Genomic DNA, 13,583 nt, shown 5'->3' with positions numbered 1-13,583 from the left:
AAAAAATAAAATAAAATATTAAAATCAAGATATATCTCGCAGCATTGCGTAAGTACACTTCTAGTATATATAAAATATATATATTAATGGCGGATTAGATGAGTGAAGTTGAGGGTATTTTGCATGCCTGTCAATTCCACGACGAGTTGGTGAAATACGCGGAATCCAAATCGAATTAAAACCAAAAAGAAATCTTATTCTAAGTCCGAGATATAAATACACCACCGCCATTGGTTTTCTGTCCCTTGCGGCTCTTTACCACACTGTTCCTCGTTTTCGCAAAAACCCTCGCCTAGGGTTTTTGGGAATCGATTAATTCACCATCTTATTAGGTTTCTCGTAACCTAACCGATTCATTCTATTTCGTATTTGGGATATGGATACTCGTAAGAGAGGGAGGCCTGAAGCTAAAGCCAATGGTGGTGCAAAAAGATCCAAGTCAGGTTGGTTCTTTATGCTCATTTATGTTCTTATATGTTTCATATGTATATATGTATGCGAGCTCTTTGATTTGATATTAGTTTGCTTTTATTTTGTTCATGCGTTTGCGATATGTTTTCTTGTCGTTTGAGCCGGAATGTTCTTGGGATTTAAAGCCTAATTTGTAAACGCAGTTTGATTTGGTGAATTTGGTTCTGTTGGAAGATGAATTTACTGTTCTGGATTAATCAATCCTTGCAAGCCTTTGAATTTGTAGGCGCATAGGTGCGATAGGATAACAGAGTATTATTGGTTCATAAGAGCATCAGTCCACAATGGTTGCCTTTTTGGGGGTTCTAACAAGAACTACCATGGTTGAAGGTTTTTGATTAGTGGCTTCATATAGGCAGTGGCGGAGCCAGGATTTCAAATTTTGAATCAGGGGAGCATGAGTATAAAAAATAAAATAAATTAGAAATACAAATACATATTAATTTTTTAAAATACCAAGCACAATGATTTATATTGATGAAACTACTAGTTGTGTACCCGCGCAATGCGGCGGGAACATGAATTTTAACGATTTTGAAGTTCCACTTGTTTTATAACATAAGATTTAACGATGATATAGGTTACACTTGGTCTTACATATTAATACAATTTGAATAAATAAGAGTTATGGTTCCAATTACAGACTATCGATGAAAAAAATTGTATGACAGTTTAAAATCCAATATATTTAAAATCCAGCATATTTAAACGAATCCACAAATGTATTCGATTTACACCAAGAGCAAAGAACCAAGAAATTTGAGTTTTAAGATAAACACTCAAAATCAATAAAGAAAACTACAAATTTGACAGATCATAARCCGTGAAAAGACAAAAAAAGATGGGTTTTAGAATGAAATTTCAACTGCTTACCCTCTTTGTTGTCCAGAAACTCAGATTAAGGTTGAATTAATACATGTATATATATATATATATATATTTCAAAAAAACCCAAGAACATATTAATTCAAAACATATTATACAGTGCAATTTGGACAGCCAAACCCCAAAATATATAGTATAATATATAAATAAATAACTATAAAAGTATAAATCATAAATATTAAAAATATTTTTTCACAGTATATATAATATATAATAATATAATTAAGTCAAAAACTATTCAATATTAGACTCATTTCGAAGGTATTAACGAGACGATTATAATAGTATAACTTGTTAAAATAAAAATGTATTTTTTAAACATGCTTTAATTGATATACGATTAATTATAGAGATATAAAGTGTAAATTTAAAATTATAATTTTAAAAAAATCGGTTGTGGGAGGGTGAGTGTATGTGAGGAGAGGAGGGGGTGAAAAAGTAAAAAAAGTGAGTATAAAGGGTATTTTGGTCATTTAGTATTTTAAGACTTTAAGACTTTTGCTAAATTTGCTTAATAAGATGGTATAGATTAATTCAAAAATAAATAAGGACCCAAATATTTTATAAGAACAGAGCACCGATCTTAACAGATCATACAACAATCTTGATGTGTTTCCATTCTCTAAACTTATCTATGAAAGCAATTTTCTGAAACTTATATATGATACCAATTTGATAGAGGTGGACTAATAGATGCAATTGACTCTTTTCAATTTCTGTAATTAAAATCGTGGTCTCAAAACATCATCATGATAAATCATAAAGTGAAAATTTTTTCGTAGATTTTCGTTGTTTTTCTATTTCTCAATGAGATTGAGTTGTTATAAATGAATTAAAGATGTGTTTACTTGTAGTGAATCAACCCTCCTTTTACTTAAAATTAAAATAGATGGAAAAACCCTATGAATCAACTATCTTTAAGACAAGAACCAATATAGATGATGAAAGTCATCATAAAAACTGATGTACAAATTTACTACTTTTAGGCACCAAAAGCGCATATGGAAAAAAGTTTAGAGAATGTATCATAGAACCAGGTTCTTATTTAAGGAATGGGATATTGTTTTTTTTTTTTTTTGCTTTTTCTGTAATTTCAAGGTTTGTTATAGTATTTTGTTTCTTAATAAGTTTAGATTATAAAATATATTTATTTACTTTTTGTTTCATGTAAGTTTTACAAAAATTCTAATACGCTTTCCGCACTATCAAAAAATTCTTGACATATGTATGTAGTATACGCTTATGGCACTGAACTGATGTTACTTATACTGGGTCTACTTTTCATTGCCACACACACACGCACACACACACACACACACACACACACACACATATATATATATATATATATATATGGGCCTAATAAAATGAGAGCTCTATAATTTGTGATAACCATGAGATCCGATATTTCATAAATAAGCTAAAAAGGGTATCTTAGTCATAAGAATCCCTTCACTCAATTTTCTCATTTGGATAATAATAAATCCCTACAAGTCCTCCCTTTATTCTCTCTATATTTCAGTCGCTTTCCTCCTAGCTCCACTGACCACATTATGTTATCCTCATTTCACAAATCCATCACGGTGATCACAGTGGGTATCACATCATGTATGCAGTGGGTATGAGTAGATATATGTGGGTATATAGAGAGAATGGTCCTAATTAATGTATCACAATGTGTATACAATTGGTATCACAATGGAAAGTTCATGCCAGTCGCCAGAGGAGAGAGGAGAGATAAGATTTATAAAATACCTAAAACGCTCTTTAATTAAAGGTTTAAATCAAAATAACCAAAATTACTAATTACCTACTTTCTCCTTTGATTTGTGGTTGAGATTGGATCTCACGGTTATCGCAAATTAGTGAGTTCTCTCTTATACATATGTATATATGTAGGACGATAATCAAATGAGAACCACAAAATGGTTACAAACCTCTGAGAACCGATATAAAAATATCTTTTTACATTATCTTTTTTGATCATAAGCTATGATTTAACATATTAAATGAAAAATACACAAAAAATATTCTTATGGTGAAACAAATACATGTGAAATTGTCACATTATGAAACAAATATATGTGAAGCAATATCTTGAATCTTAGTATTTGATGAAAAAATATCATGTAAAAATTTATTTTTAATTCAGTTCTCACGTGGTTTGCAACCTTTTTGTGGTTCTCATTTGATTTAACCCCTATATATGTATGTATGTATATATATATCTATGTTATTCATGACAATCCAGAAGAAAACTGTTACACTTCATTTTGTAGGAGTAAGATTTTCAATGATGATGATAACTAAAATAAACTTTATTAAATGTTCAAAGTATTTGAAGTTCTTGATTTTGAAAAGGCAAATACAGCATTGATCATGTCTTGCAAAAATGATCACAAAGTAAGCCAAAAGGCATCCCCTCTTCTCTTTCCTCCTCAATATAGTATGTAGAACAGAAGATTTCAAGAGAAGTCTAACTGAAAGAAAACACCTAATGTGTTGTAACAGAATCGCAGCTGGGAAGCAAATCAAAGCCTTGCATGAAGTTTTTCAGGTTTAAATCCTCACCTATTTACTAAAAGATTTATCCTGAAGAAAAGTTCCTTAATTTAAGCAAACTATTGAATATTAACTAAGTTCACTAGTTAACCGATATTGGTAGTTAACTGAAAAGTTCTCTTTATGAAGTTTGTAAAAGAAACTGATACTAAAAGTTGGCATACAGCAACTAATCAATATGTTAATCTACATTTGGGTATATGGCAATTGCTTGGCAAACAACATATTATACTAATACAAATCTCAGACATCATTTTTAATTTTTGCATTATACTGGGTCGTATTCGCTTTAGAAGAAATAATAAGTAATGAGGTACAGAGATGCTTGCATTAAGTTAATGACATACTTCATTTTGGATCTTCTTACTTCTTTGGTTTTTCTTGGGTAAATGTTAAGTCTGTTAACGTGCTGAAGTTTCTGTTCATTCATGCTGTTAGGCTGATAAAATAGGCTGTATAATCATGTTCAAACTTGCAAATGTTGGCTTTTGTTATATGATTATCTGGTGATCCTATTGATTGATATTCTGTTCCAACCTTGGTGTGGAACTTTGAGATGATGTTGCATATATTTAGCATGTGCATAATTGAACGATGAGGGAGTCGAATGATAGGTCTCTCAAAGTAGAAGACCTGTATGTGTAATTTGTAAATCGATCAATCTTCCAACAAGTCTTTTATAGGACCCGCTATTCACCCCCGGATCACTTGGGGCATCACAAAGAACATGGTTAAACTCAATAGGAGTGCCAACCGGTTTAAAGTCCGTTATTTGTTTCTTGCAACAAGTCATAGCACATACTTTTGTTCGGAGATGGAAATTTTTTGCTTTGGATGTGTTGCTTCAATGCCTAGGAAGTACTTTAATTTTCAAAACTCTTCAAGGGTAAATTCCTTCAAGAGACATTGCTTTAAATTGTTCATTTCCTTTGCATCACTACTTGTTATGATAATGTCATCTAACATAAACCAACAAAGTTGTGACTTTGCCAGAATTAGAGTGCCTTAACTCTCATGAACAAAGTGAGATCTCCTTGATTTTCCTCGTACCCAAGAGTAGTTAATCACTTTAGTAAATTTCCCATACCATGCTCTTGGGGACTGCTTAAGTTCTTAGAGTGCTTTCTTTAACTTGCACACCTTTCCTTTATTCGACTCAAAAGTAGTTGGACCTTCATGTGATTTTTTTTCAAGGTCATCATGAAGGAATCCATTCTTCCCATCAAGCTGTTGCAAGTTCCAGCGAAGGTTAGCTGCCAATGGAAAAAAATACATATGGTATTCATCTTTGCAACAAGAGCAATGGTCTCCAAATGATTGATACCATATGTTTGTGTAAACTCTTTGGCCACCAACCTTGTTTTATATCTTTCTATTGAGCCATGTGCTTGTACTTAATCCATCTGCATCCTACCATTCCTCTTTGGCAACTGAACCAATTCCCAAATTTGTTTCTTTTCTAGGGCGTCCGTTTATACATCTATAGAGTCCTTCCACTTGTCTTTGGAATGGATATGGTATGGAGATTACTCCGGAATGCTCTGTCTTTGAGATAGTTTTTGGTAGGTTATTAGTAGGTGCAATGGAGTTTTTGGTAGGTTATTAGTAGGTGCAATGGATGCTTGGTACAAGTTCTGGTTCCTTTTCTAAGGGCAATTGGTAGGTCTATATGACTTGCTTGTTCAGACTCACCGGGGGGTTGTACAACTTAGGATCCGGTGGTGGTGTAATGCTCGTGCATTTTGGAACAATAGCTTGAACAGGAGACAGTGCGCATAGGTTAAGAGATTGGTCTTTTCTTCCTCGAATAAACTTGTAGTGGAACAACATTATCTGATTCCTTTTTCATACTGGGAGAACTTGGAAATGGTGATTGTGGCGAGTCAATGGGAACAACCTCCATAGCAGAAGGTGAAGAGGAAAATTCATTAGGAAAATCAAGAAGGAACTAGTCTTTTGCTCTTATCTTCACGTAAGTTCTCCCCTTAAAGGTTAGAATTATCAAAGAAAGAGACTGTTTCCACAAAGGTCACGTCATTTAAAGTAAATAATTTCTTTGTAGGTGTAACGATAATGCTCGTGTAACAGTAATGAAAGACTCTGTTTCCACAGCGGTCACAATAATGGTCGTGTAACATCTAGAGGATGTTCATTTTGTTGACCGATGACCCCATTTTGTTGTGGTGTGCGGTTGAGGTTTGGGAGAATCTGATAAATGTTGGAAGTATCTTGGTGTAGTAAAGACTAAAGATCTATTGAGCTATCTATAAAGAATAGTAAGGTGCCACGACTATGTTGATCTATAACAAAATTACCAAGAAGTCTATAATAGCAAGAATCAAGACTATTAGTAATAGTGGAGTATGTTTCCATGTTTAACAAAGAAAAGAACTTATGGTAGTATTATGTTAGTTATATTTTTTTGGGTGTTGTATGAGAATGCGAATGCTCTGAAAGTGCAATTGTACATAGGAATGAGGCCAAATGACAAGTTGATAGACACACCAAGAAAGGATAAAGCAAACTTATTATGCAAGATGCTTGTGCAAAGCATTTACAGTTAAGTCACCGTATTTGATCCCTTAGAATTGATTGTTCTGTATCAAAAAGGAAAAGAGTTGATTGTTGAGTTCTGTAATAGTTTAGTTTATATGAACTTGAATTTCATATGATAAAATAATCCTTCGATAAGTGGAACCGGAATGCCATCATACTTTAGAAGTGGTGACTCTTATTTTGGTTGCAAGAATGACTTTTTTGATCTTTAAGAACTTATCGTATGGGTATGGATATGTGAAGTTTAGGACATGACATACTCCAAAATGAATAGAAAATTTCTTGTAATGAGGAAGTCATCTTTACCATGTAGCCTCAATGTGACATCATTTTTATCTACTTGTGTTGAAATGTGTAATCATACCTTAGGCGATCATTATGAAGGATTTCACCCAGTTATGGATCGAAAGCAATCCAAAGAAATGCAATATGAAGGTTACAAAACAAGGGATGTGGTATTGTGCTAAATAAATTGTTCACAGTTGACAATTCAAGTCAAAGTGCTCATCTGTTATATCTAAACATAATCTCACATGCTACAAAAGCAGTGTAAATGAAGTTAATTTGATGGTTTTGATAAATTATTGTGAAGATGTGTTGATATGAGAACAAGTATACATGGATCATAAAGCTAGTATTTTGTTAATCTTGAATGGTAGTGAAAACATTTTTTTGGTGGATAAGAGGATCTTGCTTCTCTTTCTTTAATCGATCCTCGGGAGCATCAGATACAGTTGCACACTATTTTTTAACGTGGAGGTAAATGTTACGAGAGAAATGGACTTGGATATGTTATAAGGTAGGAAGCTAAATGGAAGCTACATTGACTTTTGAGCTTCTAATGGGTTGGAAAGCATGCTCTCCGGCATGCATTCTGTGTATGTATATGCATGTCATGCAAATATGCAATCCCCACCTCTAATACTTGGTATAAAAGCATGCTGATGTTAAATGCTAATAAACTATAAAGAGAAAACCTTGGATATATGGGCAAGTACAGTGGTGTCATCAACAGGAATTGCGAGATACATATAATTATGCATACATATATCTACATCAGCTGGAAGATACATACTATCCGTGTTAAATATAATATCTATATGAGGTAGTGATTGTTAGGATGTGAACATACTATAACCATTAGGCCTTGGCCTAGTGGCCACCTCTCTTCCGCAAACGCCTTGCCCTGAGTTGATTGCCCACCCAGGTTCAATTCCAGGGGAGGACAGGATGTCTTTTCCGGTGCTTGCCTATAGAGGTAGGGCAGGTAGGGTTCACAAATGTGGACCACGGGGCCATGAGGTCCCCGCCATTAAACCTTTTTTTTTTTTTATATTGATGGTGATATAATTTTCCTTTCACTTAAGTCGCCTAACAAGAAAAGTCCTGGTTATAATATATTTGGTGGTTGATAAAGCCTAGGGAGGTGTTTGAGTGTTGACACAGGGTTAGGCTCATTTAAATCGCCTATCACCTAAGCATCGATGTGTCATGCCATGGACACGATATTGCGATGCATGACCTTGACATGGTGATGAATAGGGTTCTTAAATGAGCCGTGTCGTTCGAGTTGCAAGGTTATTCGTGCTCGGCTCGAAAAAATATTACCAGGGTTGAGCTCAAATAACTTTTTCCCAGTAGGGCTCAAATATATTTTAATAGCTGATCACCTAAGCATTGAATAATTTTACTTCTATTTCATAGAATGTGGGCTTTTTGCCTGAAAAAAAAATTGTTGTTATTGTAGCATGGATGGCTGTCCATTTGGGGAGAACTGTCACTTTCTTCATTACTTTCCTGGAGGTTATAACGCCGTTGCGCAGGTGATGAATCTCCTGCCGGCTTCAGCCGTAAGGACTCCTTCAGCTCCATCAAGCATACAAAACAGCTCCGCAACACCAGCCACAAAATCCAAGATGTGCACTAAATACAACACTGCTGAAGGCTGTAAATTTGGCGACAAGTGCCACTTTGCCCATGGTGCATGGGAACTCGGGAAACCTATTGTCTCCTCACAAGAGCCTATCCCCAGCTGCTTCGGAAACCACATTGAGCCACCACCACGACCAGCGCCAGGTGTTGCCGCGAGCTTTGGTGCATCAGCCACCGCCAAAATCAGCGTGGACGCATCCCTTGCAGGTGCTATTATCGGAAAAGGTGGTGTGAACTCCAAGCAGATCTGCAGACAGACGGGAGTGAAACTTGCAATCCGAGATCATGAGAGTGATGCTAATCTGAGGAACATTGAGCTGGAGGGGACTTTTGAACAGATCAAAGAAGCAAGTGGTATGGTTAGAGAACTGATAGTGAGTGTGAGTTCAACAACAACAGCAGGAGCACGTGTGAGACCAGCAGCAGCCAGTGGTCCACCGATGAGCAACTACAAGACCAAATTATGCGAGAATTTTGCAAAGGGGTGTTGCACTTTTGGCGAAAGGTGCCATTTTGCACATGGGAATGGCGAGCTTCGGAAAAGTGGTGTAATGTGAAATGAAAATGAATGTTTCAATTGGATGTGAGCTTTTGATATAATTTGTATGGGTGGTGTGGTGGTTAAAGTAGAGAAAAAGAGATTTTAACTTGTTATTACATTAAATTAGTATTCATTTCGTGGGTGTTCACTAATGGAAAAAGCAAATGGTGGTATTATATTATTTAATCATCATTTACTGGGTAATGGTCTCTACCTTAATGTGTTATTTTGTAAACCAATTATCTAATATATTATGTATCAACAAAACAATGGGAGGAGATATTTTTCATATAAACATAAACATAAAAGCTACTGCTATTTAGTTCAAAAACACAAAAGGAATTTATTCTTTCTGGTTTATAAAGGAAAAATTGTACCAAAATGGAATCAATTTTCATCTTATTCTTATTTTTGGGAATTAACTTTCAAAATCATCATTTATGAGTCTCTATCAAACTTTTTGTTGACCTCTTAATGTTGATTTCATCCAAATCTTTTGTCAAATAAGATATTACACGTCTTATTAATTTTTTATTTTAAAACTGATATTTCACGTCATATTTTAAAATTGTAAAATAGTTATAGAAAAATATCTAAAATTTGTTTTTTTTCAAAAATTAATATAATAAAATCTATTTTTCATTTTAAATCTCGTTTTTTAAATAAAAAAAAATTCAAATATCAAATTGAAGATTTTATTTAAAAAAAAGGGTCCAAACTACCAAAATTAAATTTGTTTTTTACTAATGCAATAAAAAAATAATTTAATAGAAAAAATTAATTGATGTAATAAAAAATAAATATTAAATATCAAATTCAAGATTTTTATATCCAACCAATTCGTATCAATTTTTTAAGTTTAAATTAAATTTGACAAATTAAACCAAAATAAAAGTTTGTTCACAACGTTCAAATCATCAAAATTAGAATAAAGTCGATGACAAGACATTGTTACAAAAAAAATGGTTGAAAATCTTCAATCTTTGACTGCTTGAATCATCCTTATCAAAGTTAACCATCAACCGTAAATTATGGAACTGATCGAACTTCATTAGGAATTTGTACATCACCTATATCAACTTGCCATATGTAAACATTTGCAAGTTAGTGCAAATATGTAAGTTATATGCAAATGTACAAACAAAATTTGATTATACATATTGAAAATACCTTCCCGAGCAATAATTGGTATACTCGTCTCAAAACTAACCTGTGAAATCTGCAAAATAAACATACTTTTAGCTACAATATTTGATTCATTTAAACACAATGTGAATCACAATTATTATATTTACTCCTATAATTGTAACCCATGAACTCATACCTCTTGAACCCCTTCCTCTTATATTGCTTCCAATAACTAAATCCTCCTCTTCTATGTTGTTTTTTCTCGGTCTACCCAACTGGATTTTTGGCCGAATAGGTGCATATTTCTTTTTATTTTTACAACTCCTAGAATTAAGTCCTACCTCCAAACAACGTGTTGTCTTAGACTTTAATACCTATGTGACTTACATCAAAATATTTCAAATATGCAGCTTTACCTCCATAATAGAATGGATTTGTTTGAAACATGCCCACCATGATTTATAGTCAAATTGATCTTCATATTGGTTCTCTTCAAACCCGAAATAAACTTTTTGAAAATCTCAATATGAAAATAATGATAGCAACATTACAACAAAATTGGGTTTATAGGAAAATGTTCATCCATTATGTCAAATCCCAGTTACAAGAGATGAAAACCCCATTGCAAAAGCTCTCAAGATACAGGAAAAAGAAAACAAAGAGGAATTTTGGCAGAAAAATCAAGGTAATTGTCTATCAGAATAGTCTTTTTCCATAAAATGAATGTGCATATGACTTGGGTTTTTCGGTTCTTCATCTCACTGTTAATATGTGCTAGACTGATATCATCATTTGAAGTCTTGTTGTATGCTCTTTAGAGTGTTTGACATGATTATTTCTAGAATAGTCGGTATTTCTATGATGATGAATGCACCGAGTAGTTACTTAACATGATTCTGGTGGCGGTAGATAATAATATGAGGCTCATTACCAATTGAAATGATAAGGAGCAGAGGGATTTTCACTCCTCTTCACAGAGCCCTGTACATATGAAGTAAGCTTATAAGTGCCACTTTTATTGTACCAGCTCCATAATTATTTCTTACAAAATTCCATTGATTCAAACCTCAAGGTTACTTACTAGGGTAGGACTGGATTCATTAGTGCTAAAGATCTCTCTGTTAGTTGCTGCTCACATGAAGCTCAGGTCCAAAGAAGTTCACAAGTGCCTAGAAGCCTAATCTGAGTCTGGAACTGACTAAAAACAAACCATGCCTGCATTCATCCTGGTTCGAACGGTCAAAAAGGACAGGTCCAAAGCAGTCTTTGACACTCAAAAGCGAACGTTTTTCATTCACAACTTGCATATAATATGCTCTATAATATCATAAGTTGTAACTTATTGACATAATTTAAAATGTATGCTACTTTTCCATAATATCAAGTTTTTTATGTTCTTTTTTTGCCTTTGGCACAGATTAGAATGAGGGATGAACGGTCATATTGTGTTTCTTCCTACAGATCTGTGGGGCAATTCTTTACTAGTGGTATCAAAATTGAATGAACAAGTTGCCTGAATTCCATCGAATTAATATTCTCCATTAGTGCCAAGTCAATAGCTTCAATATCTGTGCATTTGAAAAATGTATCTCCAACTGTTGTTGACAGCCCCAATACATTATACCTAGTGACTGAAGGAAAAAAAAGTTTCATTGTGGGTTGTTCCCGTGAGTAATTTTTACATCATTTGTTTCAATGTTTGTTTACAAAACACAAAAACAGTCTCTGCTCCTTGGGGTAGAGGCAATGTTTGTTTTACAGATAGATGATGATAGATACATCTTACCCTTCCCATAAGGAATAAAAAATCGCAGATAGATGATGAATGGATGCCTGATCAAAGATCGTTGGAGAGGGCAGCGGTTGTCGGATGAGAAATGTGAGCGACGGCGACGGAAGGTTACGGTGGCAGAAGACGACCGCGACAAAAGACGTCGACAGCAGAAGACGCCGACGACAGTAGGCGAGAGGGAGGGCTACGGTTGCAACCGAGGGAGGGAGAAGAGGTAGGAGGTGTTTTGGAAGTGCACGATTAAGTTTCCTAATTTTAATGTTTTAATGATAATGATGATTTGGTAAAATAATTTCCACGTAATATTAATTTTGATTTTGATTTGTTTTAATAATAATAACGATTTGGTAAAATAATTTCCACATAATATTTGTTTGTTTAAATAATTTGCGGTCAAGTCGTATTAAATTACATGTTACCTGTTCTGAACAGCTTAATCAGTCTCTTAAATAAATAAGAAGCTCAATAGAGACTCTTAAATGACGATTTTAAATGTTAATATTGATTTTTTAAAATAAGATGAAAGTTGGTTCTATTTTAATTAAATTACATGTTACCTGTYCTGAACAGCTTAATCAGTCTCTTAAATAAATAAGAAGCTCAATAGAGACTCTTAAATGACGATTTTAAATGTTAATATTGATTTTTTAAAATAAGATGAAAGTTGGTTCTATTTTAATGCAAGGTAGAATGATTTTTTTTTTTTTAGATAAAAGACAGGGTGCTGCGCTTCTTTTCATGTCCTATTCAATTAATGGAAACTCCAAACTTCATGCTTCGTATTATGTCCTTTCCCTTCTAAATTTGCATTACTACATTCAAGTACTAAACATTCAGATGAACTTCAATAATTAGGCTTCAAATAATTAAGTTTCCTTTAAACTTTTATTATTTACTTCAAAAAAAACCAAACATTACGTAGCCTAAATTCATTACATCTTTTTTCAACCAAGTGAATTATAGACCTACCAAGATTCTCGAGACAACATTGACACTCAAAAACGCAACTTATAACTTAACTTGAAATCATAAAGACCCAAAACTACAATAAAAAGCCTAATCCACACCCATCAACGGTAAGCCCCGCCGGTGCCATAACCACCGGCACCACCACCTATTTTTGGGTTATGTCCCGCCAAAGTGGTACCGGTGCCGGTAGCAGTTCCAATCGGATGAGATCCAACCACCCCTTCCTCTACATGTCCAGCTGGCTCTCCCGTTCCATGTCCCGGCAACGCTGACATCTGGTGACCTCCCGTTGGATAACCAGTGGCTCCGGTGGTGGAGTAGGAGTGCGTCCCCGTCCCCGTCCCAGTCCCGGTGGTGGCTTCTGTCGCCTGTCTCTGTACGGCGTTTTGATCACGCGCCACCTGCTTCTCATACTCGGCCTGATTCTTCCTCGCCTCCTTCTTCTCCGTCGCCATTTCCTTCTGCATCGGATCGTGTGCAGTCATTCTTTCACCCTATTTTCCCAAAACACCAATTTGATTTTAGTAATAGTATGAATCGTATAAAGTCAAAGCAAAACTGAATCACTGAAACCTTCTCTTGCATGGTGGCTTTGGTCTTATCCATGCCGGCTTTGGCGGAGGCGGCCATGTTCGCCGCCGACTCCTTGACGGACGCCGCTGCATTCTTGGCTGATTGCATTCTGATATTTCTGTTGTCTGAATAAAACGATATGATGTTCGAAAGAGAGCAGGCTACGAAGGCTTT

At 34.6% G+C, this 13,583-nt stretch overlaps 2 protein-coding genes across 4 annotated transcripts; one reads left to right on the top strand and one right to left on the bottom strand.

Moving 5' to 3' along the window:
• Nucleotides 1–223: 223 nt before the first annotated feature.
• Nucleotides 224–9,139, top strand: LOC112506430 (zinc finger CCCH domain-containing protein 31-like). Of its 3 annotated transcripts, XM_025110455.1 has the most exons (3): nt 224–443; nt 3,868–3,913; nt 8,222–9,139. In XM_025110455.1, exons 1-3 carry the CDS (start codon nt 377–379, stop codon nt 8,961–8,963), a joined length of 855 nt encoding a protein of 284 aa, XP_024966223.1. In that variant the 5' UTR covers nt 224–376; the 3' UTR covers nt 8,964–9,139. The 3 variants fall into 3 exon arrangements, with proteins under 3 accessions (XP_024966223.1, XP_024966226.1, XP_024966225.1); XM_025110458.1 differs by lacking the exon at nt 3,868–3,913 and having other exon boundaries at nt 236–443; nt 8,298–9,139; XM_025110457.1 differs by lacking the exon at nt 3,868–3,913 and having other exon boundaries at nt 237–443.
• A 3,480-nt stretch (nt 9,140–12,619) lies between these two features.
• LOC112507513 (11 kDa late embryogenesis abundant protein-like) lies at nt 12,620–13,545 on the bottom strand. Its single transcript, XM_025112136.1, has 2 exons — nt 13,410–13,545; nt 12,620–13,330 (listed from the first exon to the last, which is right to left on the bottom strand). Exons 1-2 carry the CDS (start codon nt 13,515–13,517, stop codon nt 12,938–12,940), a joined length of 501 nt encoding a protein of 166 aa, XP_024967904.1. The 5' UTR covers nt 13,518–13,545; the 3' UTR covers nt 12,620–12,937.
• Nucleotides 13,546–13,583: the final 38 nt, after the last annotated feature.

This window comes from Cynara cardunculus (genome assembly GCF_001531365.2).
Source record: "Cynara cardunculus var. scolymus isolate 2C chromosome LG 2, CcrdV1, whole genome shotgun sequence".
In the NCBI taxonomy this organism is placed as follows: domain Eukaryota; kingdom Viridiplantae; phylum Streptophyta; class Magnoliopsida; order Asterales; family Asteraceae; genus Cynara; species Cynara cardunculus.
Note: the sequence above shows the minus strand (reverse complement) of the source record. Positions and strands in the feature narration are given on the sequence as shown.

What these genes read in the sequence shown, in the direction of transcription:
- LOC112506430 (XM_025110455.1), top strand. Translation starts at nt 377, where the DNA reads ATGGATACTCGTAAGAGAGGGAGGCCTGAAGCTAAAGCCAATGGTGGT. An exon ending in TGCAAAAAGATCCAAGTCAG is followed by an intron (nt 444 to 3,867) that starts GTTGGTTCTTTA and finishes GTGTTGTAACAG; the next exon opens with AATCGCAGCTGGGAAGCAAA. An exon ending in CCTTGCATGAAGTTTTTCAG is followed by an intron (nt 3,914 to 8,221) that starts GTTTAAATCCTC and finishes TTGTTATTGTAG; the next exon opens with CATGGATGGCTGTCCATTTG.
- LOC112507513 (XM_025112136.1), bottom strand. Translation starts at nt 13,517, where the DNA reads ATGCAATCAGCCAAGAATGCAGCGGCGTCCGTCAAGGAGTCGGCGGCG. An exon ending in AAGCCACCATGCAAGAGAAG is followed by an intron (nt 13,331 to 13,409) that starts GTTTCAGTGATT and finishes TTGGGAAAATAG; the next exon opens with GGTGAAAGAATGACTGCACA.